Source organism: Euprymna scolopes, chromosome 32 (assembly GCF_053919585.1).
Source record: "Euprymna scolopes isolate OS-2025 chromosome 32, ASM5391958v1, whole genome shotgun sequence".
Lineage (NCBI taxonomy): Eukaryota > Metazoa > Mollusca > Cephalopoda > Sepiida > Sepiolidae > Euprymna > Euprymna scolopes.
This window is the reverse complement of record NC_136513.1, coordinates 94,945,038-94,972,803: the sequence shown is the minus strand read 5'-3', so window position 1 is coordinate 94,972,803 and position 27,766 is coordinate 94,945,038. Positions and strand designations below refer to the sequence as shown.

General features: G+C 32.8%; 1 protein-coding gene across 1 annotated transcript in view; it reads right to left on the bottom strand.

Annotated features, from left to right (window-relative positions):
* LOC145256508 (1-phosphatidylinositol 4,5-bisphosphate phosphodiesterase beta-1-like) overlaps positions 1-27,766 on the bottom strand; it is a 146,414-nt gene that overhangs the window by 80,155 nt on the left and 38,493 nt on the right. Inside the window, exons 3-10 of the mRNA XM_080115479.1 lie at positions 25,337-25,408; positions 23,229-23,372; positions 17,857-17,990; positions 13,325-13,409; positions 11,814-11,914; positions 10,367-10,530; positions 4,631-4,777; positions 1,309-1,460 (exon numbers count right to left, since the gene is read on the bottom strand). Of these exons, the coding sequence (XP_079971605.1) occupies positions 1,309-1,460; positions 4,631-4,777; positions 10,367-10,530; positions 11,814-11,914; positions 13,325-13,409; positions 17,857-17,990; positions 23,229-23,372; positions 25,337-25,408 (999 nt within the window). The remainder of the gene's footprint in view (positions 1-1,308; positions 1,461-4,630; positions 4,778-10,366; positions 10,531-11,813; positions 11,915-13,324; positions 13,410-17,856; positions 17,991-23,228; positions 23,373-25,336; positions 25,409-27,766) is intronic.

Here is a 27,766-nt window from a genome sequence, read left to right as displayed (position 1 = left end):
TTGTTGTAATAGAATCATTTTAATTGTTTGTTGTAATAGAATCATTTTAATTGTTCTATTTTGAAAATTTATTTCAAATTCATTTACTAAATTTATTTTTAATTTATTTTCAATTATTAATAGATAAGATTAATCCAATCGATGCATGGGGTTTGTTTATTTAAGCTATGAGAGTTATTTCCCCTTTAAGCTATGAGAGTTATTTCCCCTTTAAGCTATGAGAGTTATTTCCCCTTTAATCTATGAGAGTTATTTCCCCTTTAAGCTATGAGAGTTATTTCCCCTTTAAGCTATGAGAGTTATTTCCCCTTTAAGCTATGAGAGTTATTTCCCCTTTAAGCTATGAGAGTTATTTCCCCTTTAAGCTATGAGAGTTACTTTGCGTTTGATTTTCATAAACAAAGATGAATGCGTTTTATGCTTCCCTAAATCCAACATGTGGTCACTTTTCGTAACACGTTAGGATATTTGATGTATCTTAAATAGTCTATGACTAATCTCTCAGCATGACAATATCTTGCGACCAGGTAACGACCAGGTAACATACAGCTAGTTATTAAATATTTATGAAAAAAACTTTTGGAATTTCCAAATATTTTTCTTCTTATTATTCTGAAGGATTGTTGGTCTTTTATAACATTGGGCTGGAAATAATATTACATTACTTATTTTCCTTCTTTCAAGGAGGTTAGGCACAAGGTCAAGCCTGGGTTTTATAAAAGTGTTTCTATGTGGAACGAACAAGAATTGCCTGGTCGTTAAAAAAAAAAAAAAAAAAAAAATGGGACTTGGGTGCCATCAGCCAGAAGTGAAACCGAAAGCAAAATTTTGTAAGCAAAAAAAAAATTTTTTTTAAATTGATGCATAACTGAAGTTAGTAAGCGAACGCGTTATCGATAGGCCCAGGAGGACACAGATGTTATCACGACCCAAATTTAACTTTTAAAAACGGAAGAATGTAACGACAGTTCGCGCATGCACGGTTTACAAACCGCTTCGAAAGCAAGGTTTTTATCTACCCCCCCCCTCCTTTCAAACAAAACGGCATTTCTACACAAAATAATTGACGATTTTTTTCCAATTTTTCAATATTTTTTTGTCAGAGAGATAGCTCTTTCCAACGATACCACGTTCGTGCATATACGACGCGGATGACAAAAGGTTTTAGCGCACACGCACGCGCACGCACACACACACACACACACACACACACACACACACACACACACACACACGTTTGAGATTTATTTAATAGATTCCTTCAAAAAGAAACAACATTTTTTGGCTTGTTTGTTGTTGTTAATTTACCTTAAACAAAACTTCAGTACACATGGTGAAACCGTGAGTGATGATTGGTTCTCCGTCTTTTCCATCCCAGCAATCCAATTCCAAACATCGGCAACCGGTCAGTAAAACTTGTCGATAAATTTCTACAGAAGACTTGCCAGTCAACTGATGACCTATACAAGAATAAGCAATTCAAAGAATAATTAATAATTTCCGAAAAGAAAAAAACAAACAAACAAAACAACAAAAGAAACAATAAAATATAAAACCATACAATATGTGGAAACTTACACTTTATTTATAAAATCGTAAAGCACAACAACCTATAAATCATAAAGTTATTTATAGATTATAGGTCTATAAATAATAGTTATTTATAGATTATAGGTCTATAAATAATAGTTATTTATAGATTATAGGTCTATAAATAATAGTTATTTATAGATTATAGGTCTATAAATCATAGAGTTATTTATAGATTATAGGTCTATAAATAATAGTTATTTATAGATTATAGGTCTATAAATAATAGTTATTTATAGATTATAGGTCTATAAATAATAGTTATTTATAGATTATAGGTCTATAAATAATAGAGTTATTTATAGATTATAGGTCTATAAATAATAGTTATTTATAGATTATAGGTCTATAAATAATAGTTATTTATAGATTATAGGTCTATAAATAATAGAGTTATTTATAGATTATAGGTCTATAAATAATAGTTATTTATAGATTATAGGTCTATAAATAATAGTTATTTATAGATTATAGGTCTATAAATAATAGATTTATTTATAGATTATAGGTCTATAAATAATAGAGTTATTTATAGATTATAGGTCTATAAATCATAGAGTTATTTATAGATTATAGGTCTATAAATAATAGAGCTATTTATAGATTATAGGTCTATAAATAATAGAGTTATTTATAGATTATAGGTCTATAAATAATAGAGTTATTTATAGATTATAGGTCTATAAATAATAAAGTTATTTATAGATTATAGGTCTATAAATCATAGAGTTATTTATAGATTATAGGTCTATAAATAATAGAGTTATTTATAGATTATAGGTCTATAAATAATAGAGTTATTTATAGATTATAGGTCTATAAATAATAGATATTTATAGATTATAGGTCTATAAATCATAGAGTTATTTATAGATTATAGGTCTATAAATAATAGAGCTATTTATAGATTATAGGTCTATAAATAATAGAGCTATTTATAGATTATAGGTCTATAAATAATAGAGCTATTTATAGATTATAGGTCTATAAATAATAGTTATTTATAGGTTATAGGTCTATAAATCATAGAGTTATTTATAGATTATAGGTCTATAAATCATAGAGTTATTTATAGATTATAGGTCTATAAATAATAGCTATTTATAGGTTGCTGTATAAAAACGGAAAGAATATTTTTTTTAGATCGGATGTTTTCGATTTTAGATACGTATCAGATTAATCTCTATACAAAACATATCTAAGGCCACTGCCAGATATATAACTTAACTTTGTGCGAAATTTGCAAAAGATAGGCTCAGCCGTTTCGGAAGCTATGAGGAAGGAACTCTCTCTCTCTCTCACACAGACTGATTTTTATATAAGAGTAGAGATTAAAAGACTTTATTTCTTTTCGCTTTGTCTTAACTGGTTTCCGTTCCAAGTTCTAGATCAACTGACTTACAGGACATCCATTTTAGATTTATGTTGGTTAATTTACTCATTAAAATTTTTTTTTTGTATTTCATGTCTAATAGTGTAATAGTAAATTAATCTTAATAATAAAAAAAAACATTTCTGAACTATTGCATATTGTGTTTTCCATAAAATGTCATCAGTTAGGAAACTATATGCATAAAAATAATCTGCTAAAAATAGGCGCCAAACCACTTGAAGCCGATTAAAAATAAAAAAAAAATTAGTTATTTAAATCTAAATCATTCGTCTGGTATTAATTAAAAAATTATTTGAAAGAGATGAATATCATCAAAGTTTTCAATGACGTGACCAATCATTCGTCTGTGTCATGTTAGATTAAACATTGGGCGAGTAAATCCACTAGTATATAAATTGGTTGAAAATAAGAGGAAATGAATTTGAGGTTTCGCTTTTACTCAGCTGTGAGATTTGATAGAGACGAGTGCGACATCACATGGCTTGAAGAGAGAAAGAGTGATAAAAATCGTGATATTTTTTTTTTCAAAGGAGTCACCATTTATCAAGTCCACAGGGCCACTAGAGGATAAGGGTTAATGGATGTAAGATGGTAGTGTAGTAATCGTTAATAGTTAAAATTGGGTAGAATTTGATTATTTAAGGGAACAGCTCGACAAGAACTTGTTTACATTGGACATGAAGGTTACCATGTTGTATTTAATCGGGAAGAACACCAGCAGAACAGTGTTCCATAGGCGAGCAGTTCTAGGAAAGAAGTTTTATTTATAGGATCTGCGTTTAGATTTCGACACAGATAGAGAGTGGGGGAAATTATATATAGGGGTTGTAGCTAGTAGAGTTTTTTTTTATGAAAGTTTGGCAAGGCAGGCACCATAGATTGGAGGTCAGACGAGCACTTACGAAAATAACGATAGAGCAGAGACAGGCTTGCAATGTCTCTTCTGTAGTAAAGAGGCTGCAGGGAAGGTTGTAGGTTTCAAAGCAAGTTTTGTGGTCTATTTTTTTTTTTTTTTACATAGGCGTCACCACTTATCAAGGTCGATAGGCCACTCAAGAATAAGGGTTAAAGAGTGTAGAGTAGTCAAAAGGACAATATAGTAATCGATAGTAATGGAAGTTCGGTAAATTTGTTAACTTAAGTGGAACGGCTCATCAGAAACTTGACATCTCCCACCAGGCCACAAAGTCTATTTTGAACCCTATCAAGGCAGGACAAGTCTTTTCTAGCAGCTCCTGCCCATATGTGGCAACAGTATTCCATCCTTGGACGAATCGGGCTCTTATATAGATAGAGAATTGCATCAGCAGTGAGATATCTACTGGATCGATAGAAGGATCCGACCATTTTTCTATTAAGACAGGATAGGACGCACTGAGCAACGCCTTGATATTATTTTGTAAATATTTTACCCACAAAAGAAAAAGTTTTTTTAGAACACCATCAACAGAACACGTGTCCGTGGATAATTAAGTTTATATATATATCAGAGCAGAGGTATGAGCTATATATATGCTAAAATATCCAATATTTTTTAAACTTAAAATAGCAAAGAGTGATTTATGAATTATAATTCACAAGTTTCATGTAAAGAGGGAGTTTGTAGTTTTACTGTTGTCCAAAGGCAAGAAAAGGAGGAGTATTTACCAGTCAAATAAGTGTTGTGGGAAGAGTTGATGTAGTAAGCGGCCAATGTGAGCTTCATGTTGGCACCCAAATCCAATCGATGCATGGGCGTCAAATTATTTTCTTCACACATAAGGAAATAGAGCAAACCTTCCTTGGTGAGCTGTCCTAGAGTAGAAAAAAAAGAAAAAGAGAAACAATTTCCACGATTTTTTAAAGAATGTAAAATTGTGCAGAAAGCAAATCCACAGTTAAATATAGGAAACAGTTTTATAATCACATACATAAAGTTATCTTGTTGGATTTTTCCATGTGCAATGTAGCGTGGTGTTACATTTTACTTTAGTCTTCCGTAATATAAAAGGCAAAAGCGGTGCATTTTTGTGTGTCCAGCAAAGGCTTTTTTCGCGGGGGTTCTCCGGGGGTTACTATGTCTTAGAACTGTTTATATACTCCCTAGATAATAATATCTACGATTTGTAAAGGGGCGTCGTGTCTAGATTTATTTTGATTGACTTTTATAAAAATCGCGTTATTTTGCTGCGTCGTGTGTTTGTTTGGCTTTCTGTATAAATAAAGTGAAACTGATGGAGTGAAGCAACTCCTCAGCTTACCCGCCGGGGACGTCCAGAAAGCAAATCAGCTTTGATCAATGTGGTGAAAACCGTCATATCAGACAATTGCTATTCATTTGGACACTCCTTTTCTTTATTTAAGGGGAGCTGGCCCCCCCTCCCCCAACATCTTGGGAAAACAAAACCAAAAAACTGCCTCGCAGCAAAAGTTAAGTGCGGGATTTCATTTCCATATGGCATGATGTTTGACTTCATTAAATTCACGCACCTGTCACATAACTTTTTAATCATTTAATTTCATCCACCCTCATTCTACTGCCTTTGTAGCGTCAAGGTAATTTAGCACGCTTTTTTTCCACCTTCACCTCCAGGATTTGGGTTCGATCCCACCTGCCTACCAAAACTTTTTTTTTTTTCTTTTACACCTACAAACACCCAGGCAATGGCGGGAATCCCTGCCAGTAATTTATAGAAATAAAACTGGAAAGAAATAAAAATCCGGGTCGGCATTTTTCTTTTTTAACAAAATTTTTTTTTATTACTGTTATAATTATTTTGACATGACTTGAAAGTCTCTCGCCAATGTCTATCTTGCCCGATGTACATTTTTCTTCTCACCTTCGACTTTACACATCTACTTCCTTCGATACCGCACTTTGTTTTTCCCCAAGCAAATGGTGCATTATTTTATCCTTTCTTTTGATTTTTCTTCTCGTGCACACTTCCTAATTTGCATATGCACATTTTCAGCTGCTGCTGCTAATTTCTTCACAAGCCAGCCATCCTTTGCTGCTGCTGCTATTTTTCCACGCGCTTATATGCACTATGTTACACATGTTGCATCTAAACACTTGAATCTGACCAGTCGATATTTGATTCTGACTAGTCAGGATGGGACCATCCCAATATTTTCCCCAATTCTAAATACATACTAAATTCCTGATTCCAATACAATTGCCGACTCCAAATCTGATTTTTTATAAATCTCTAAATATTTAAATATAAAATCGTTATTTTGTCCCGATTACCGTCAAAACACATCTTAAATGTGCATGTCTTTTCTCAGACGTAAAAAACTTGTGTAGTGAGGTGATCTATAGATTTTTGTTTGTATAAATCAATAATTATTTATTATTTTATTATTACTACTAGCAGTGGAAGACTTTTTTAAAAAACAAAATCAAATAAAAAAAACATGACTAAAGGAATCGTTTTTGGCATTGGAAAATAGGTACAAATTTTTCCGACTCCGATTAATCGTCCGAACACTACTGACTAGGCATTTCTTCTTTTTCATTCTTGCAGCATGATCTTTTATGCTAAAAAAGTTCAATTTATTACAGTTTCTTTCTGAAAATAACTGTTGGATATCTAGGTTGCATATCTAGGTCGTGTGTATCGAGAAATCATTTTTAACAAAAGCGTACACATACTCAAATATGAGAACAATAAAATAATTATCAAATGTACCAAAAGGTCATTTGAACAAAAATTATGAACCTAACATAGGCAACTGCTGTTAAGAAACAACAAACTTGATCCACTGTTAAAAAGAAACTAGCAATTCCAGTGCTTCTTTGGCCGGTGCCATATTAATATTTAAAACACACGCAGAAAAAATATCAATTAGTATAAAAGATAGTTTCAAACTTCTACTGCTACTTTGTACAGCTCTGAGTGTTAGTTGTCAACGAGGTGACCAGAAACTTGAAACATGTATTCATTATTATTATTGGATATCTATTTACTGCTGTCACGTATGTGCAGATATAATTTGAAAAAGGTTACCTGATGGCATTAACGTATTTCTATTAAAACATTTATCTCAGTACTCCTCTCTCTTTCTCTCTATCTGTTTTAATCTTCTTCTCATCAATCCACTCTTTCTTCTCCAATCAGCTTATCCCTCTCTAGCTGGACATAAAGACATGAATACAACTTCCCTATATATATATATATATATATATATATATATACTAGCCTGGTTGTTTGAGCAAAAAAAAAAGTGGTAGTAGGCAGGCAGGTTCGAACCCAAATCTCAAAGGAGGAAAAAGAATGTGAAAAAAAACAAAAAAAAAACGTGACGTCTTTGCTGTTGCGCCTATCACAAAACCGGAAGTGGCGAAGGTTTAAATTAAGGCTAGTCAATCGTAAAGACGGGATGACTTTCGAAAATATCGGCGAAAAATGCGACCCCTCTTTGTAGAAAAGTGCCAAGTTGAGGGCGAAGGAATTAATGTTTTTAGCTAATTTTTCGATATTTGTTGTCCGAAGGATCGAGCTTCAAAACGATACTAATCTCATGAAAATCCGTCGCGTCTGTCGAATTTTTAGGCATACATACATACATACATACATACATACATACAAACATACATTAAACAGACAGATGAGATTTATATTATAGAAGATTACTCGAGGAATAAGTTCGAATTTTTCTTTAAAACTAGTACATGATAACATTGAAAATTGCTGAAAAACCGACTCCCCTGATAAAACACCCAAAGAATAAATAATTTAAATTTTTTAGATATTATTTTTTGGGGCAACTCCAATCAAGAAAATACAAACTTGTGTGTATTTGTTTCATAGTTTTTTTTTGTTTTTTTTTTAATTCTAGTTGTAACATACATACAAACACCTGCCTTTATATATAATAGACTAGCAGAGGTAAAAGTGCAACATATTTCGATTGAAATGTTTATCTCTCTACCTTTCGCTCTTTCCTCTCCACTCAGCTCATTTCCCTATAGCTGGATATACGCACACATATACAGACAACACATATACAGACAACACATATACAGACAACACATATACAGACAACACATATACAGACAACACATATACAGACAACTCTCATTTCGGTAACAGATTCATTGTAGAATTAGTCAGCAATTTCTTTACAAATTAGTACATAATAACATTGGAACCCGGCTCAGATAATGAATAATGTTTTATAAACTTTAGATCATTCAGAACAATGCTGATCAAAAATATATCAACTTCGTGGGTAGTTTTTGACTTTTAGCTGGACATACTAACATACACACAAACATTTGCCTTTTATATAATAAATAAATAGAGACATTTTTTTTGTGTGTGTATGTGTGTATGTATGTGCGCGTGTGTGTGTGTGTGTGTATGTGTGTGTGTGCGTGTGTGTTTCTAATGACAGGTCTTAATCTTTGTGGTGCAGATTCTTATCCTTCTGATCAAAATAATTGAAGACAAAAACTTACCTTTCTCTGGAAAAATCCGGAAGGAAAAAAATACAATCGAAGTAGAAGGGGGATGAAAAAAGAAAAAAAAGAAGAAAAAAAATGTTATCAATGAAAATTGAAACACATCAAATCTTAAAAAGTAAAAAAAAAAAAATATATATATATATATTTCTATAGACTTTACGAGGTTTTAAACAAATTCTTCAAAAACAACGCAGCGAAAATTGTTTACGAAAAAGCATAAACAAATTTTTACATGTAATTTTTATCTTTACCTTTAAATACAATAATAATTAGATTTTTTTATATAGGCGTCACAACTTATCAAGGCCGAGAGGCCACTCAAGGATAAGCGTTGAAGAGTGAACAGTAGTCAAAAGGGCAATATAGTAATCGATAGTAATGGAAGTTCGGTAAATTTGTTAACTTAAGTGGAACGGCTCATCAAGGACTTGTTTACATTAGACTTGAAGACAACCATATTGTAGTCAGCTGGAAAGCAGGAAAACGGAAGACAATTCCACAGGCGTGCAGTTATAAGAAAGAAGCTTTGTTCATGGAATCTATGTTTAGGTTTAGGCACAGATAAAGAATGAGGGGGGATTATTGATAGTGGTTTCAGCTAGACGAGTGTTATTCATGAAAGTTTGGCAAGGGGGGGGCATAGATTGAAGCTCAGTCGAGCACTTTCCATGAAAATAACGATAAAGCAGAGACAAACTCGCAACATCTCTTCTGTGAGATAGAGGTTGCAGCGAAGAGAAAAGGACATCTCCCACCAGGCCACGAAGTCTATTTTGAACTCTATCAAGGCAGGACAAGTCCTTTCTAGCAGCTCCTGCCCAGATGTGGCAAAAGTATTCCATCCTTGGACGTACCTGGCAGATGTTAAACTTGCATCCTTGGACGTACCTGGCAGATGTTAAACTGAATATGTTGTTGTTGTTGTTGTTGTTGAGGAGGAGGAGGAGGAGGAGGAGGAGGAGGAGGAGGAGCATCATTGAAGATGGTGATTTTTGTTGGCATTTATATCTCCAACATCTTTCCATTCGAAATTCTTTCTAGAAGTATATTGGGTACTTACGGGAGGGATCACGTGAAAGTTGCCAACATCGTTAAGTGAAAGTGTTTCTGGCGGAACAAATTTTGTTGTTGTTTTGAATATGTCCATTAAGTTGTTTAGAGATGGTAACAATCAAAATCAACAAACTTGATATCGAGAAAAAGAAGCAAAAATGGGTACTTGTACAGTTTAATCGAGACATTAAAAAATGAAAATATTAAAAAATGAAAATATTAAAAAATGAAAATATTAAAAAATGAAAATATTAAAAAATGAAAATATTAAAAAAAAAAAAAAAAGAAATTATATTGCACATTATGGAATTAAGTTCTCCGGGGGAAAAAAATTCACTTAATTTAATCAAGTAGTTTTTTTTTGTTTTTTTTTTTTACAGAGGAAAATCAGATTTTAATAAGATCGATCGTATCGTTGTGAATCGCCTTATTACGGACACGGTGAGGTGGATGGCTTTAAACGATAAATTGATTAAAAAAGGATTAAAAAGGATGTAGAAATTCTGTGAAACAAGTGAAGAAAAACTAAAATATTTATGTAGGTATTTTTTCTGCTCATGTTTCAAAATAATCTCGTAAAATTTCGACAAACTTTAAGCAATGACTGAAGTTATCTCCCCTGGCGCTCCCTTCTTGTTAGCGAAAATAAAAAGAAAAAAAAAAAGCAAGATGGACGTTACCCGATCGATTTAATTAAAGTTTAATTTTCCTCTATAAAAGAAAACTATGTGATCAAATTAAATGATTTTTGTATGAAAATTTTATTCCATAATGAATACGTATAATTTCTTTTTTCAATATTTTCATATTTTTAATGATTAAACTGTACAAGTATCCAAAAAATGACATAAGAATAGTAAAGATGATAAACATTTTCTTACTTTTTCCCTTCTTGTTGACGGCACTTTCATAATCATTGATTAAGCCGTCGCACTGCGCATCCGTGTAGAGCGGGAAGAGCGTCTTGTGCAAACTTGGATGTCGCTGTTTCTCGTTCAAGAAATCTCGGAACATGACAGTCGTGATGCTGCCTTTATTTTGGGATCTGAAAAAATAGCAGATACATTTTTTTTTTAATAATAATCTCAATATTGATAAAATTATGCAACCATTTCCCAGGTGCGTGTGTAGATTGTAAGAATTATTCTCATACAACATAGAGCCCTTAGACCGGTGGTTCCCAACCTATTTTGGGGCATGCCCCACTTAGGCATTTCTTAAATCCTGATGCCTCCCCTTTGTGATATTTAATTTTTGTTATTAAAAATCCCTCTGTTATTCAGTGAAGTAAGCTTAAAAGGCCATTAACTTGCATCTAAACAAGGTTCCAAAGAACATGGCATCAATGAAAGAGAAAAATTTTAAAACGAAAGGATATTTAAATAAAGTTTTAAATTTAAAATATAATAGAGAACTGAGATGCGAAAATATCAAATTTTTTAAATGAAAAATCTTTGGTATAGTAAGCCCAAGGGTGCACGTCCTGCCCATGCCCCATCAAAATATTGCCATGCCCCACCGGTGGGGCATGCGCCTCACGTTGGAAATGACTGCTTTAGACAGTCAAAAATTCACAATGAATTGAAAAGTGCACTTATCTTGGGTCCTTGTAGAACCGGTCCTTTACACAATATCAAAATTGTTGTGAAATTTTTCTGCCTTCCCCGTATGGGTGGGGTGGGGTTGGGATGGGGTTAGGGCCTGGTAGTTAAAATCTTCTATGAAGATGGGTAATTATAGTTTGGTATAAAAAATTGTTCATGTAATGCAACGTACTTAACTACAATACAATGAACCAATAATTAAATGTAAGTTTGCTTTTTTTTGTAAATATTTTCCTCTTAACAAGATATAATCAGGTGTTCAAGACAAAATATTGCCTGGTATCACCAGATCAGGATGTCTGAAGATACCTGCTTTCTGACTTAAAATGCACACAACATTGATGCAAAACTCAATACTGTTCTGTAAAGCCCAAAACAAAAAAAAAAACAACAATTGCATTTACAAAACCAAACAAAACCAAACATCAGGAATATTTAAAGATAAAAAAAAAACTGGATTCGGCATTAAATAACATGAAAAGGGTAAATTTGCCGTGAAGCAAAGCAACCAAGTCGATGGAACATAAACGATCTAATCCTGTAGATTAAATAAAAAGTTTAAATTTTTTAAAAGATTTCCAAATTCAACATAAAGATTCCCGAGTTCAACAAGATGAACCTGAAGTAGGTCAGAGGTTACATCGGCTGAAACGTTGTGAGAAAAAATAACCTGAATAAGAAATTAATACAAAATCTCAAAAATCCTGAATCATTTTTTACTTACAATTCTTTAAAAATTCCCTCAATTTCAGATCGGTCAAGAAGAGCCAGGTATAATTTGAAGAACGTATCAAAATCAAAACTGTTGATGTCGATCGCATCGTTCTAAAAAGAGAAAAGTTTTATCATAAATAAAAAAAATATCACCATTATACAGGGTGTTCCAAAAGTCTTGGACACATTTTGACATTGAATATCTCTAGAACTAAAAAAACACATCTTGTATATCTGGTATATTTTGGTATAGCCTTACAAAAAACTTAATGCATTTAGCTTTAAAATAGCACCGCTTTCATCTTACTACCATTCACAATTAAGCAGATATGCGGACTTGGAATGTGCCCAAGACTTTTGGAACACCCTGTATATATATATGTGTGTGTGTGAAATTACTCACAAATGCATTAAGGGCATATATATATATATATATATATTGTTGTATAGAGGTGTTAATAGATTACACTAACAGCAAATTTACTACATCGACTTATAAAAACGAAACAATAAAAATCCCTCTACTATGAATGTCATTTTCGGTACAAAATGGCTATTAGCAAAAACTTACCAACTTCATCTCCTCTTCCCTAACTATGTTATAACATGGATTCCACAATGTTAAACAAACGTTAATGAATAATGGATATCCCAGCCATGTTATTGATGAGCAAATTAGAAAATTTAAAAATATTAATCGAAATATTCTAATTCACACACGAAAATATATAAAACTGTTCTATCCAAAACAAATGCATTTTAATTATAGAGTTGATGCAAAAAGTATTATAAAATATTATTAATAAAAATGCGCAACCAATACACCCTAATAAAAAATAAAATTAGTCATTTACTATGATACATTAAAAACCTTTAACCTGATTATAACTGATAACCCCTCCCCCTGGACTTAGTTGCTTGATAGGACTAACTTAGTTTATGAATTCCAAAGCACTTTGGAGGACTGTGTCTTCAACGATAAAGATGAAAACATGTACATAGGTTTGACCACCATCACTTTGTCGAAGATATTAACCATGCATCAATCAAAAGACAATGCTATATTTGACATGACTAATCAACATTCCTGCACCTTGTCCCAATTTAGGAAGATTTTAGTTGATAACATATCTATACTTGAACAGGCCAATAATAAACGAAAACTTGAAAATTATATTTCAAGCGTTTTCATTGGCTATTGTTCAATTTTTCTTCCAATGTTTCTAACACGGATACTGCAAGATGCATAAGAAAGAAATAAGTTATTTAATTAATTTATTTCGTAACATTAAAGCTTTTTTATTTGTTAAATTTTATTTGAAGGGAATCTAAATTTTGACAATATGAAAATGTAATTCTAAAAGTCTATGAAATAAAATTAAAAGTTGCATTTAAAATTTTCCACTTTAAGTTCCATGGCTTTGCTGACACTAATAGACTATCACATTATCTTAGAAATTTATTAAAAAATATATCAATACACATTTCATAACAATAAAAAGCAATAAAAGATGCTGGTACCTTTCCAGAAGGCCATCCAACTTTTTCAATGGCTTTCCCGACTCGTGCTCTGTCATCTTTGTCTTTTGAAAGACATTTCTGAATTCTAAAAAAAAAAAAAAAAAAAGACAAAATGTAATTATTATTAAAAAATAAATAAATCACAGATAGAGACAATATATGTTCTATAACAAATTACAGACGTACTATGTTAAATTCAGGAATCTTTGTTAAGCTAATGTCGAATATTTTAAACATACAAAATTACATTACACGTTTTCTAAACTAAGGACATAGTAGGTGGCGTGTCTTTTAATGGGACGTTGAGATATACGCCAAGTTATAACTTAAGTGTGAAGGGAATTTAGTAGTTGAATATCTATAGAGACCGTTTCTAAATACAGGCATGGGGTACGGGGAGGCAACAGAAAGAGTCACAAGTGGGCCAGTGTATTATATTTTTTTAAACTTTTAACTTATATCTTTGATTGAGTTTTCTTAGATTTAGAGGGGGAAGAGTCTATGTGTATGTAAGGTGATGATGTAGGGAAGTGAAGGTTGAGGACATTCGTTGCATGAAGAGAAATGATATTTGTTTGGGTCATTTTATGCCGATTACCTATGGGTTTAGGAGGCTTTTACTCCCTGCTCTAGCTCAGGGTTTCACAAAGTGGACTTCTTAAGGAAAATCCAAATACTTTATATGGAAAAATTAAATCGCCGCAGACATATAATTATTGATCTTTTTTTTACTGGAAAGAAATATGATGCATGATTACAGGTGCAAAGAGTTTCAGGATGGTTCATGAGAAATAAAAAAAAAATAACAAAAAATGCAATAATTTTTGATTGATCAAAAACAAAAAATGGTTTTAAATATTATCATTAGTTAGCTTTAAAATTTGAAATTAATGTTTTTCGTATTTATTTTAGCAATTATCTCGTTAGTGCTTCGTGAAAAACCTTTGCCCTGCTCAGGGGCTCCATGGTGTCCTGAATTTTGGGAAATCCTGCTCTAGCTGATATATGAGTGATATGTTCATTTTAAAAATTTTTGATAAAGGCTAATTTTTTTAAGGTATGAAACTATGGTGTAGAGGGTTTTTTTTCTAATACTCAAATTGATTATACCATATATGTAAAGAATAAACAAAACAAAAGAAAATAAAACAAATGTATATTCTATATCCCCCCACAATAAAAACCTTTTTTCTCAGAGTCGACTCCCTTGCACTGTTATTTTTAATTTAATTTTTTTTTTAAAACAAAAACACACGTAAGTTGTCTATCCACGGTTTCGTAAAACAGTTTTTCACTAACATTGACAATTAGCGTAAGGATTCAGTTAAAAATTGAATCATAAGAAAGTCTTAAAAAGTGACCCCTAAAAATTAACCTTTTTTTTTTTTAATAATTTCCGGACACACCCTGAAACCCACGGTCCGATTTCATGCAATACGCAGCTAACCCCTTTTCCTTAGTTGAAAAAAAAACATGGATTTACACCTGACGAAGGTCGTAGGTTTCATCGACCAAAACATTGTGCCAATAACACCCAAGATGAGAATAAATGTCCAAACAATCAAAACAATACAAAAATCTATATTCTGTTTGAACAATCGTGAAAAAGTATATATAATCTTTACGGATGGTTCTTGCATAGATTTTGATGTTTAACTGGACACATGCATGACTGCTCTGTATATAATAGACTTCTTACTTCCCCAAATTATTACCAATGGAGACAGCTAACATATGCAAATGACCAAGCCCACTGTGCAAAGTGACGTCACAACGGAAGAAAGGAAGGGAAAGAAAAAGCAGAGACAAAAACACACAGAAACGGAGACATGGCCAGAAAATGACAACGAGCAAACCACGTGACGAGAGCGGCAAACGACATAAACTAGGGAAGACATTAATACTATATAACCGTTGATGTATGTAATACTAATGTTTTCGTAAAAAAATATAAATGATCAACAAAAGAAATTGGAAACCCAGAGCAAAGTAAGATAAAAAGTCGTTTTTTAATGCAGGGAAAATCCATCTCCTTAAAACGGGGCACTTCAAATTGGAATAAAAATAAAAAATTCTTCCGGTTTCGTTTTTACGCCCTCCCCTTTCCCTACAGCATTCTTTTGTTCTCTTTCGAAAAAGATTTTATGCTCAAAAACTATATATTTATGAAAGTGAGAATGTGTGTGTGTGTGTGTGAAGACACTTCTTAACCTATGTATTCAACGAATTTTAAATCTACAGGCTTGAAATTTCATATATGGGCTATTCAGACATGTGGAAAACTTTATAATGGTTTTCATCAGAAAAAGGGGTTGCTAAGGCGTCAAAGTTGAAAAATTGATATGTGGCTGTCATCTGTTTGTCAACTGTTTAACAAATGACAGGATTTTTATGTTAAGAATAAGAAGATTTAAATACACCTTGCAAAGTCGTGTCGATCTAGCCTAATGGTTATCGTACTTGATTCACTGTCTTTAGGTTTTGGTTTCGATCTCGGAGTATTTTTTTTTTTACTTACAATAAATGAACTGTTTAAACATAATACTCACATGCACATGTCTCAATTTCTTTTCATTATTTTTACTTCATTGTTTAAAGGAATTTAACGTTACGTTTAATACATACGGTGTTTCTGTTTGTAATAAATAAGAAATCGACATTAATTAAAATATAATTTTTATGCATAATTTACGACCGGGCAACGCTGGGCGGGCGGCCTGCTAGTATTAAATACATTTGATATCCTAGTTATAGTAAACAGTGAGTCCATATTTATTGATGCATATATGCGATCGATTTTGAAAAATAAATAGATATACGAAGATTTATAAAATCAACTTCGTTCGTTTGTCTGTTTTTGTTCGAACGTCACATTAATATCTCGGTATTCTAAATCACTACAACCTTCTTGTAGACTTACATATTTATTAAAAAAAATTTTCTTCAGTCTAGAAGGATTTCTCCTTTAATGATCAATGACAGAAAAGATGAAGTCCAGTATTAGAACAGATATACACCTCGCTCCTATCCCTAAAACTAAGTTGTTTCGAGCCAAAACGAAATTTGAGATGTGAAATAAAAATGAAGTCACAACAGAAAGAGATTGATGGAGAAAAGACTCCTAGCTGCCATGCAATGAGGAGGGGGGGGGGGGCATCGACCTTGGAATCAATTTCTGTTACCATGACGCCGAGGAGACAACTCATTATGCGAGTCGGCAAGAAAGAGAGAAACGGAAAAGCTAAAAGGAAGAGAAAAACAGAATAAAATAGGGCATACGCCGTGGTTATCGAACGAGTGGCGAGAGTGGAGTTTAAATAAGTTAAGGTGCTTGTTTAGAATTACACTTAATAAAAAAAAAATATAGAAAAAGCTTTATGATGTACGTACTCGTCACAGGACGAAAATATGATATTCCAAAAATCGTGTAAATTGATCTAGTAGATTTTTTTTTTTTAATTTAAAAAAATAAAATTTTATGATTTTTTAATGATTAATAATAAAATAATGATAAAATAGTACGGTCCGTAAATCTCAGTAGTCGAATTGAGTTGTTTGGCCTTTGAATTTTAACATATTCTAAAAAAAAAAAAGTCGTCTTCCGGCCCTACTTCGCTTACTCATAAAATTTGATTTTCTTATTAAAAAAAAAAAAACTACTTGATCAAATTATGTGATTTTTGGAATACAACATTTTTGAAGGCACTCGTCTCGTCAGGGGTTCAGTGATGATAAGTAAGGTCCTTGTTGAACCCTTGACGAAATCAGTAACTTCGTCGAAACATTGATTTGTTCGGTAGTTTTTTTTTTTTTTAGGTTTATATAATTTTGCTTATATATATATATATATATATATATATATATATATATATATATATATATATATATAGTAATTTATAAAATATATATGGCGATTAAGCTACACTGAATATTCCGCGTTTCATCCACTCTAGGACTCTTCAGGCTTAACGTGGAATATTCAGTGTAGCTTAATCGCCATATATATTTTATAAATTACTAACTAGCTCTACCTACGTATTGAGCACTTTTGAAGTACATACTTAAAGTTTACGCATAAATCTATACTTTCGTATATTAATTTTATGTGAGTAAATTAAGTAGTTATATATATATATATATATATATATATATATATATATATATATATATATATAGAGAGAGAGAGAGAGAGAGAGAGAGAGAGAGATAGATAGATAGATGTTGTTTGTTTTGGTTTTAGCGATATGTATTGAATGAATTCAATTATTTACGAAAGTGCATTTTTACCTAAATGCGAGTTGGGAATAATTTTCCCTTTAACCAATTTGGTACCCCCACATGGAGAGCGGTATATATATTATTTATTATTTTTAAAATATAATATAATATACAGGGTGTTTCAAAAGTCTTGGGAACATTACAAATGCGTATATCTCATTATGTTCCCAAGACTTTTGAAACACCCTGTATATCTGTATTAAATAACTATTTATCAATACTGAAATAATGAAGCTCAAATTATAAAAACTCACGCTTTGACAGGAATCTTGTTTCTTTCCAACTCAACCGTTGTCAGTCGGAAATAAAGTTTTTCCCATTCGCCCAATTGGTTTTTGTTTAAAGACAACAAATTGTAGGCATAGCTGAACACTTCTTCCGACCATTTCTGTAAAGAAAGTAAGAAAAAAAAAGCAATTGACAAATTTGACTAAAAGAAAACATTTCTGTCAACACATAACATGTTATGATCAATTGGACCTTCTCCAAGTTCAGTTCAGTAAATCAGTAGGAGGTTGTAGTATTATATAAGCATGCCGGGACAACGTCGAGTAACCTGGTCGATTATTGTTAGTAGAAAAATAAAACAATAAGATTTTGAAAATTGTGAATTTACAGCTTGGAATGTTTAGTCAGGAATTTAACTCAGAAATAAAATAAACAAAGTCGATTTAGGAATTTTTGGAGCAGTTGTGGAATTTGGTTAGAAGTAAACATATTTTGGCTTACGTGAGAGGTCACTTGTTTTTGTCCTTGGACACGTGGTTTGGGTTTTGCTGACGATATAGTTAGTTAGCAGAGATCAAGCTGATGAGTTATTGAGAAACACGTTAGCGAGTGGACGTGTGGACGACTCTGTTGGAAGCAGCAAAGGTAAGAATCAGTGAAAATGTAGAAAGAGACTCAGCATGCCAACCTCCAACAAGGGAATCCATAAGATGAATAAAGACCGTGTAAAATATAACTCGTTATGACGGTCTTTCGGGGTTTAGACAAATAAGAATGTATGTAACCCTTTTGGTCTAAGACAAGTAGGCATACTGTTATCCGTTTGATTGTAAGAAAGGTCGTCTATAAAAGTTTGTGTGTCACGTTTGTTAACTGTGTATTTGTGAAGAAGCGGCTGCACTCACTATATGCAGAACACAATGAATATTTCTATATTCTTTATGCATGCATTACATATCAACGCCACTGTTATTTAACCACTAGACAATACACAAGCCATGTATATATATTTACACATGTAAGAAATACAGACACGTAAATATACAAGACAAACACACACAAACACACACACACATATATATAGAGAGAGACTCCAGCTATCCAACAAGGTATGTTTTTTTTTTTTTTTTTTTTTTTTTATTATATTTTCACCCCAAACAAGGCACATTGCCACTTTGGTGTAGGGGGCTACTATCAGGGAAAACATCTACTGGGGCACTATGTAGGGATTAGGGCAGCGAGATGTTGGTTCACGTTGCACTTGAACTTATGCATGTCAGTACAGTTGGGGAAGCAGTGACCTGGAATGGAATTCCAAAGTCTAGCAGTTCTGGGGAAGAAACTACTGGAGTAGAACGATCTTTTACATCTAGGGATCTCTACAGTGTGGGGGTGGGATTTTGCAGCTTGTCGGGTCTGTCGAGGGTGTTCACGTCGTGGGGGCACAAGTGCTTGCAGTTCTTCAGAGCATTCACCATTATAATACTTGTAGAACAGGCAGAGGGATGCAACGTTTCGACGATGGGACAGAGGCTGAAGTTTTGATGCCAGTTTAGGGCCTATCAGATTTGCGACTCTCTTTTGAACCCTGTCAAGGAGAGAGAGACTAGTAGCCGAAGCACCGGCCCAAATATGACAGCAATACTCCATACATGGGCGAAGAGTGGCCTTATAGAGGTACAGGATACTTTCGGGTGTTAGAAGTTTTCTAGCACGGTAGAGAGAGCCCACCTTCCTCGCAGCGGCCCTGGCAATGCCCTCGATGTAATTGTTCCAGCTCATGTTTCCTGTGAACGTTAGGCCAAGGAGCTTGAAAGACGTACTCTCAGCTAAAGAGTTGTTGGCCATTGCTATAGGTGGTAGAGAAGGTTTCCTGTAATTATTGAATGAAACCAGTTTTGTCTTGGTGGCATTGAACGTTACCATCCATTTTTGTCCCCATTCCACTACTGATTTGAGGTCATCCTCCAGTGTTTCTGCCATTACTTTAGATATATGTTCATTTGTTTTCCTGTCGTGCCTGCTATAGAGTGTGGTGTCATCAGCATATATACCCATCTCAGAGGCAATTTTATCGGGGAGGTCATTTATGAATATCAGGAACAGCAGAGGACCAAGGATAGATCCCTGGGGCACTCCGGCATTTATATTATATTGTTTAGACGTACGACCGTCGAGGACAACCTGGATTTTTCTCTTATCTAAGAAGGATTTAATTATGTTAAGTATTCTACCAGTGATACCGTAAGATCTAATCTTCCTGAGGAGACCCTCATGCCATACCCTGTCAAAAGCCTTAGATATATCTAGAGCTACCGCTCTGCCCTCTCCCGCTTTGTCCAGTGAATGGTATATGCGTTCAGAGATTACAGTGAGGATGTCTGCCGTGGAACGGGCTTGTCTAAATCCATATTGATGGTCGGTCAGAAGTTTAGCATCTGTAAGGTGCTGGACTAGAGCATGTTAAACCTGGATATCAAAATGGACTCATATTGTGATACCACATCTTACCCTGCTCAACAATGCGCCACCCCCAACGTTGTGTGCCGTGGATTTATTTTCTTTTGTCTTCTCTTATGAGTTGCAGGATAGTTAAGGCTTCAGCGGCATTTAACCAGCTCTGCAAGATCTGGACAAACAAAAAATTCATCCTCAGATCGAAATTAAGATTTTTTTAAGAGCAACTTCTGGTCCACACTCCTATATGGAAGTGAAACTTGGCATCTCAAAACCAAGAGAAGAAATTAGATGCGTTTGATTCCAAGTGCCTTCGAAAGATTCTAGGAGTCTAATGGAATGATCGAATTAGCAACTCAGAATCCAGAGATCGTACTAACCAACATATAGTATTATCAATAAACTGCAAATGACGACTAGGTTAGCTCTGACATATCCTAAGATTGGCCCCAGAGAGAATTGCCAAGCAAGTGCTCCAATGAATCGTTGATAGAACAAGGAGGAGAGGAAACCAAAAATGAACTGGAAACAAACAACTGAGAAAGATTTGATTGCAACGGGGAAAAAACTGTGAGAATGCTAAGGATCTGACTTTAGATCGAAAACGATGGCATAATTTGCAAGAGACGGGAGTTGCCAAGTCTAAGACGGATTAAAATTTTTTAAATAAGCTGACAAGACTTGTGGCCATGTTCCTATGTTTGCAGTACAATGCTTTTGCTATCTTGAAGACATGCACTCAGTTTCTGGTGGCTGTGAACTGGCCACCAAAACACAAATCAAAACTCCCTGGAAGAAGTTCCGTGAACCGCAGCTACTACACACCTCACGTGCAAGACTTGTAGCCATGCTTCTATGTTTGCAGTATAATACTTCATGCAAGTAAAACAGACTTTTTCTTTTTACATAGGCATCACCACTTATCAAGGCCAAGAGGCCACGCAAGGATAAGGGTTAAAGAGTGTACAGTAGACATTGGACAATAAAGGCTTTAACCAAAGACTTAAGACTTTAACCAAAGCAGATATGCAGCGATTGCAATGCAATGGATGTCAAAATGTACACAGATGGCAGATGTACGATCGCAAAATCTGCAGGAAGAGCTTGGACCCCATGGATATTGATATCATTGACAGAGAAAAGAAAAGGTTCCTTTGAAATGGTGCTATCAAGATAGTTCAGGATTTGGAAGTCCCCAGTAGGTGGGTGGTAGAGAAGCTGACTTAAATTGCCTTGGAAAGAACTGTGAATAGAGAAAAGAAAAGGCTTTGTCGGTATGGATCTGTGATCTGCTTTTGTGGTACCATCAAGATAGTTAATATCGACAAAATAATTGCATATATAAAGGGTAAAATAGCACAATAAAATTACAAATGAATAACATAAAACATTAATTTATAAATTGTTTACAAAAATAGTTATGCAAATGAGGCATACAAAGAGATGTGTTTGCGTCTTTGCACTCTACTATATATACAGTATTTCAAAAGTTATGGCGAATTATTGATTTAAATAACACTAAAATATTTGAATGATAATATAGTCGCGATTATATTAATAAGTATTTTACCTATACATGTGTTTACATTTTTATATATAAAAGGTTTAATAGTTCTATTTCATTTCTAGATTTGTAAGACCCCGATAGATTGGGAAGAGGACGAACTAAGTTGGCTTTGAGGAACTGATGAAGTAAGATCGCATAGCATGAAGCTCTCTGCAGCTCATCCTCATCTTTTTTTTTATTTCTTATCGTTTTATTCTTGCTGGTATCAGATCAGGCTGTCTGAAGATATTGGCTTCCTGAGACGAAATCCAACTAACATTGATGCTTTTTGTTTTTCTACTTCCTTTTGCAAAACTTAATTATGTTCTGCAAAACTACCTTCCCCTTACCTTCTCCCCATTCCCTCTTTCTCTTTCTACATCCCCCACTCCCTGACTGATTTCCTAACTTAAAATGTACCAAACATTAATGTTGTAACCCTTTTCAAAATAAAAGAATAAGCGAAGTAATCCCCCTGTTTAAATATTAAAAAAAAATATTAAAACTTAAAAAATAACAAAAAAAAAAAAAATAACTAACGTAAGGCAAACGAACGATGTTAAAATGTCTTAAAATCGGAAAAACAAAGCCATCCATTACATAAAATTAATACCTTTTCTACTACTGCTGCTATCAGATAAGGCTGTCTGAAGATACTGGCTTCCTGAGATGAAATGCACCTAACATTGCAAAACTTAATTATGTTCTGCAAAACCAAAAACAACCCACCTTTTCTCCCTTTTTCTTTCCTCCTATTTCCCCTTTCTCTTTCTACCCCCCCCAACTTCCTGACTGGTTTCCTAACTTAAAATATACCAAACATTAATACTGTAACCCTTTTCCCTCTCCCATTGCAAAACTCATTCATGTTCTGTAGGGCAGGAAACAAAAGCAATAAAATCTACTGTAAAACAACCAAACCAAACCAAACCAAACCAAATACTACAAACTAACGATTAAAGATACAAAGAGCTTAAAGAATAAAAATCTTTTCCAAAATAACTGAATTCCGTATTAAATAATTCAAAAAGGGTTGATATGCCATAAAACAACCAAACCAAACCAAGAGGAATCATCCAACCAAATACCAGACATTCACTCGTTATCTCACATATTCCAACTGAGATATCTTTTTGAGATTCTAACCATCCCTTCAAGTGCAGTTATTTCTATCTCTCTTGCACTTAATTCACCGGGTATATTTGCTTGGTATGCTTTTTATAAATTCTTTTCCATAAGTCCAGTTACTCCTATAATTACTGGAACGATGGAGATTTTCCTAAGATTTCAGTTTCTTTTCATGTTGTGCATAAGACTTTGGTATTTCGTTTTGAAGATGTATAGTGAGACTATCCAGCTACCTGGACAGGTTTGTCATTCTTATGGAACACTTACCGCTGCCACCGTGGAATTTTCTGCAATGAAATGGATCCATTCCAACTCGATGTAGTCGTCACCGTGACAGATGGTCACGCATTTGTCTTGCAAAGGGATGTTTGAAGAACCAAAATTAGTACCGGCATCTTTGATCTTTCTTTCCTAAAAAGAAAAACAAAAAGAAATATATGATTTATTAAATAAAGTGATGCGCAGCTTCATGCGGCCAACCACTGCCATCTTGAATGACGGTTTGAGGTCAGACGTTACATGATTCCCTGCTAAGTAAAAATTAAGGTTTTTGAATATAAATAGAAAATATTCCAATAAAATTCATTAGAATTTAAAATGCGATTAGTTTGTTTAGTTTATCTGCCACATAAAATATATTAAAAAGTGACTTGCATTTGTATATATATAAATATAAGTACGCTCTTAAAATTTGGATTTTCCTTTTAATTGAGCACTCTGCTGGAATTCTTTTTCCAAAAAAACTAATCATATATATATATATATATATATATATATATATATATATATATATATATATATATATATATGTGTGTGTGTGTGTGTGTGTGTGTGTGTGTGTGTGTGAATAAAAAGGAAAAACCTAAAAGAGTAAAAACAAAAATAAAATCAACGTTTCGTCCCTATTTCAGGGGACATCATCAGGATTTCTAGGCGAAGATGTACAGGAAGACGGTCATATATCACATGCGAAAGAGGAGAAGTTCTCTTTCTGTTCTGGAGAGAAAAAATTTCATGATGAAAAGAGAATTTATAACTAGTGTGTGTGGAGGGGGGTCGGGTTATATACATATATGCATTTTTTTTTTATCAACCAGGATCTAAATTAATGTTTTGTTCATTTATTATTATATTACCTATGATTGTGACTACATTATAAAATCCTTTTCTTTGTATAGGTAATATAATAATTAATGAACAAAACATTAATTTAGATCCTGGTTGATAATAAAAAAATGCATATATGTATATAACTCGACCACCCTCCACACACACTAGTTATAAATTCTCTTTTCATCATGAAATTTTTTCTCTCCAGAACAGAAAGAGAACTGAACTTCTCCTCTTTCGCATGTGATATATGACCGTCTTCCTGTACATCTTCGCCTAGAAATCCTGATGATGTCCCCTGAAGTAGGGACGAAACGTTGATTTTATTTTTGTTTTTACTCTTTTAGGTTTTTCCTTTTTATTCACATAACGTTTAAAGCATCGTTTATATCTTTGCTTTATTTTTTTATATATATATATATATATATATATATATATATATATATATATATATATATATATATATATATATATATGTGAAAGTAACTTGGAATTTATTACTGAAATATAATTCTTATAAGAAATAAATGGGGGGAGTAGATGGAGCGGGAGTTGTGAGGTTGCCTGTTTATTCCTTTAATCCTCACATTCCATAAGTGATATTTTTGACGTTTTGACTTGTTTCGAGTTGGTGGTATGCGGATATTTTAAGTCCCTTTATAATCGTTATCATCATTCATCTATCCATCTAGTTAATCCTAATCTTCAAATGTTTTTGGACTTGATAAGTGTTGAGTTGTTGGTAAAAAAAATTCTTGCGAAATCATTTGATGCGGTTCCCAAGTATCTTTAAAAGCTAGTATCGAATACTGACACCCATATTAAATTCTAAGTAAAACCTCCGGCTGTACACGTTCTCATTATATTCGTGTTTCTGTAAAAGTTTGATTTCAATGATAAATTACAAGCACTTAATAATTGTGAGTCACTTTACAATTATCCTGTATATTTTTTATGTACATATTTTTTAAAAATAATATTATAGTCTAAATTGTCACAAATAACGAATTCAATGAAGCTATCTTACTAGCTTCAGAGCATATATACTTTTAAGTTAGATTCGAAAGAATAAAGGAAAAATCAGGTTTCACTAATAATTTTAGCTTATTTATTTTCTATTTTGTATTTTTTTTTATTGAATATTTAAGTGAATGCCTATATTTTTTTACTGTCTTACACGTGTTTCGGCATCACTAAAAAGCAAAGATAAAACTCACATTGCAGGTAAATGAAAGTTAGTTGCCTATTACTGAAAACAAACTTACCTTTGGAGGTTTTGCATATTTTCCAGTTCGGATGTCTCGGAGATACGCCAAATCTAAAAGTTCAGTGTCTTCCTGGAAAATGAAAAAAAAAAAAGAAGATATTTATTTGCAAGTATAATTGTATATCAAATAAATCAATATACTTTAATCAAGTTTTTAAGGACTCAAGTAGAAATTATTCCGCATCTAAAGAGACAGGTTTCTACGAACATAACTAGTTACTCGGCCTAGTCAAATGGAGATAATTCAATTGGAAATTTTTACAGCAATTTCCTTTGTGTTTTAGATATAATTGCATTTGTAATTCAAATATGTCCATACATATGTACATACGCATATACAAACATACATACATATCTATACACCCACACATATACACACCCATATATATATATAATTTAAATAAAAAATGTTTAACTTCAACGTTATTTCACACGGTTAATGGTAGCCGAATGGATACGGTCTTTGCTAATCGAGCCAGAGATGTCTCGTGTTGCTGAGTTCGAATCGTTTGACTGGTGTTAACCCTGACACCATGCACTGAAGATTCCCGAAAGGATAAAACACTAGTGTCTGTAGGTATTTAATTATTATAGTAAAAAAATAATTATGACAGCCCCTTTAAGAAATTCGTTTCTTATCATTGAGCACTTTCAGTTGAATTAAAGTCGGTCAATTTAGCTCTTATGAATAGATCATCGTATAACGATTAGATCACTATCTGACTGATGTAAAGAACATTTAAAATTAAAAATGTTTTAATTCAACGCTATTTCACATGGTTAATGGTAGCCGAATTGATACGGTCTTTGCTAATCAAGCCAGAGATGTCTCGTGTTGCTAGGTTCGAATCGTTTGACTGGTGTTAATCGTGACACCCTGCACTGAAGATTCCCGAAAGGATAAAGCACTGTGTCTGTAGGTATTTAATTATTATAGTAAAAAAAAAAATTTAAATAAATATATATATATATATATATGTATATATATATGTTTATATATATATATGTATATATATGCATATATATGTATGTATATGTTTATATATATATGTATATATTTATATATATATGTATATGTATATATATGTATGTATATATATGTGTATATATATGTATATATATATGCATATATATGTATATATATGCATATATATGTATATGTATGCATGTATATATATGTATATATATATATATGTATATATATATATGTATATATATGTATATATATATATGTATATATATGTATATGTATATATATACATATGTATATATATGTATATATATATTTATATATATATAAATTTTTATATATATATATATATATTTATATATGTATATATATGTGTATTTTGCATGTATATGTGTGTATATGTGTGTATATGCGTATATGTATGCCTCTACGTGATTATGCTTGTATGTGTGTGCACATGCATACGTATGTTGGCATACATCTGTATGTACCCATGTGTTTATTTCCATGTGTATGTGGGGTGGAGGGGGCTCCCGTATGCCGTGGTGAAGGCAACCCCTCTAGGAGACGCAAATCTCTGAGTTAAAAACATAAAGTGGGAGACCAGTACTCGCATGAAGTTGGTCTGCAGTTTGACTTGTTGCTGACTATCTTGCTCTTGCTTGTTGCCAGATGTCAACATTTTGAACCGAGAGAGAGATTTAGCTGTCGTACAAAGCTAAAACTCTGTAACACCATCAGGTATAGATACTCCCTCAGCCATTTGTCTATAAAAAAATGGTCCTATTGCGATGGAAAAGTTGTGACGCATGTAGGTCTGAAATGCTGGAAGCATGTAATAATTGATCTGCCATCATTATATGTATCTATGTATATATGTATGTATAGGTGTGTGTATCGTTATGTACAGGTGTATGTATATGTGTGTATATCTAGGTGTATATGTATGTATATATGCATGTGTATATATGTTTGTGTGTGTATGTATGTATGCATATATATGCATGTGTGTGCATGTGTATATATGCGTGTGTATGTGTATTTATGCATGTGTGTATGTATGTATGTATGTGCATGTATGTATATGTGTATGAGTGCATATTTATGTACGTGTATGTACATGTAGGTAAGTGTATGTATATATATATATGTGTATATGTGTACGTATGTGTATATGTATGTATATGTGTGTATGTATTTGTATATGTGTGTGTATGTATACCTGTATGTATGCATGTGTGTATAGGTATGTATGTGTATTATTCATTGTGTATATATATATATATATATGTATATTTGTGCATATGTTTACAGATATGCATGTGTGTATGTGTATATATGTATATTTGCGTTTATATATATATATATATATATATATATATATATATATATATATATATGTATGTATGCCAATGACCGTCTTGTGTATGTTTATGTATGTATAAGTATGTGTATGCA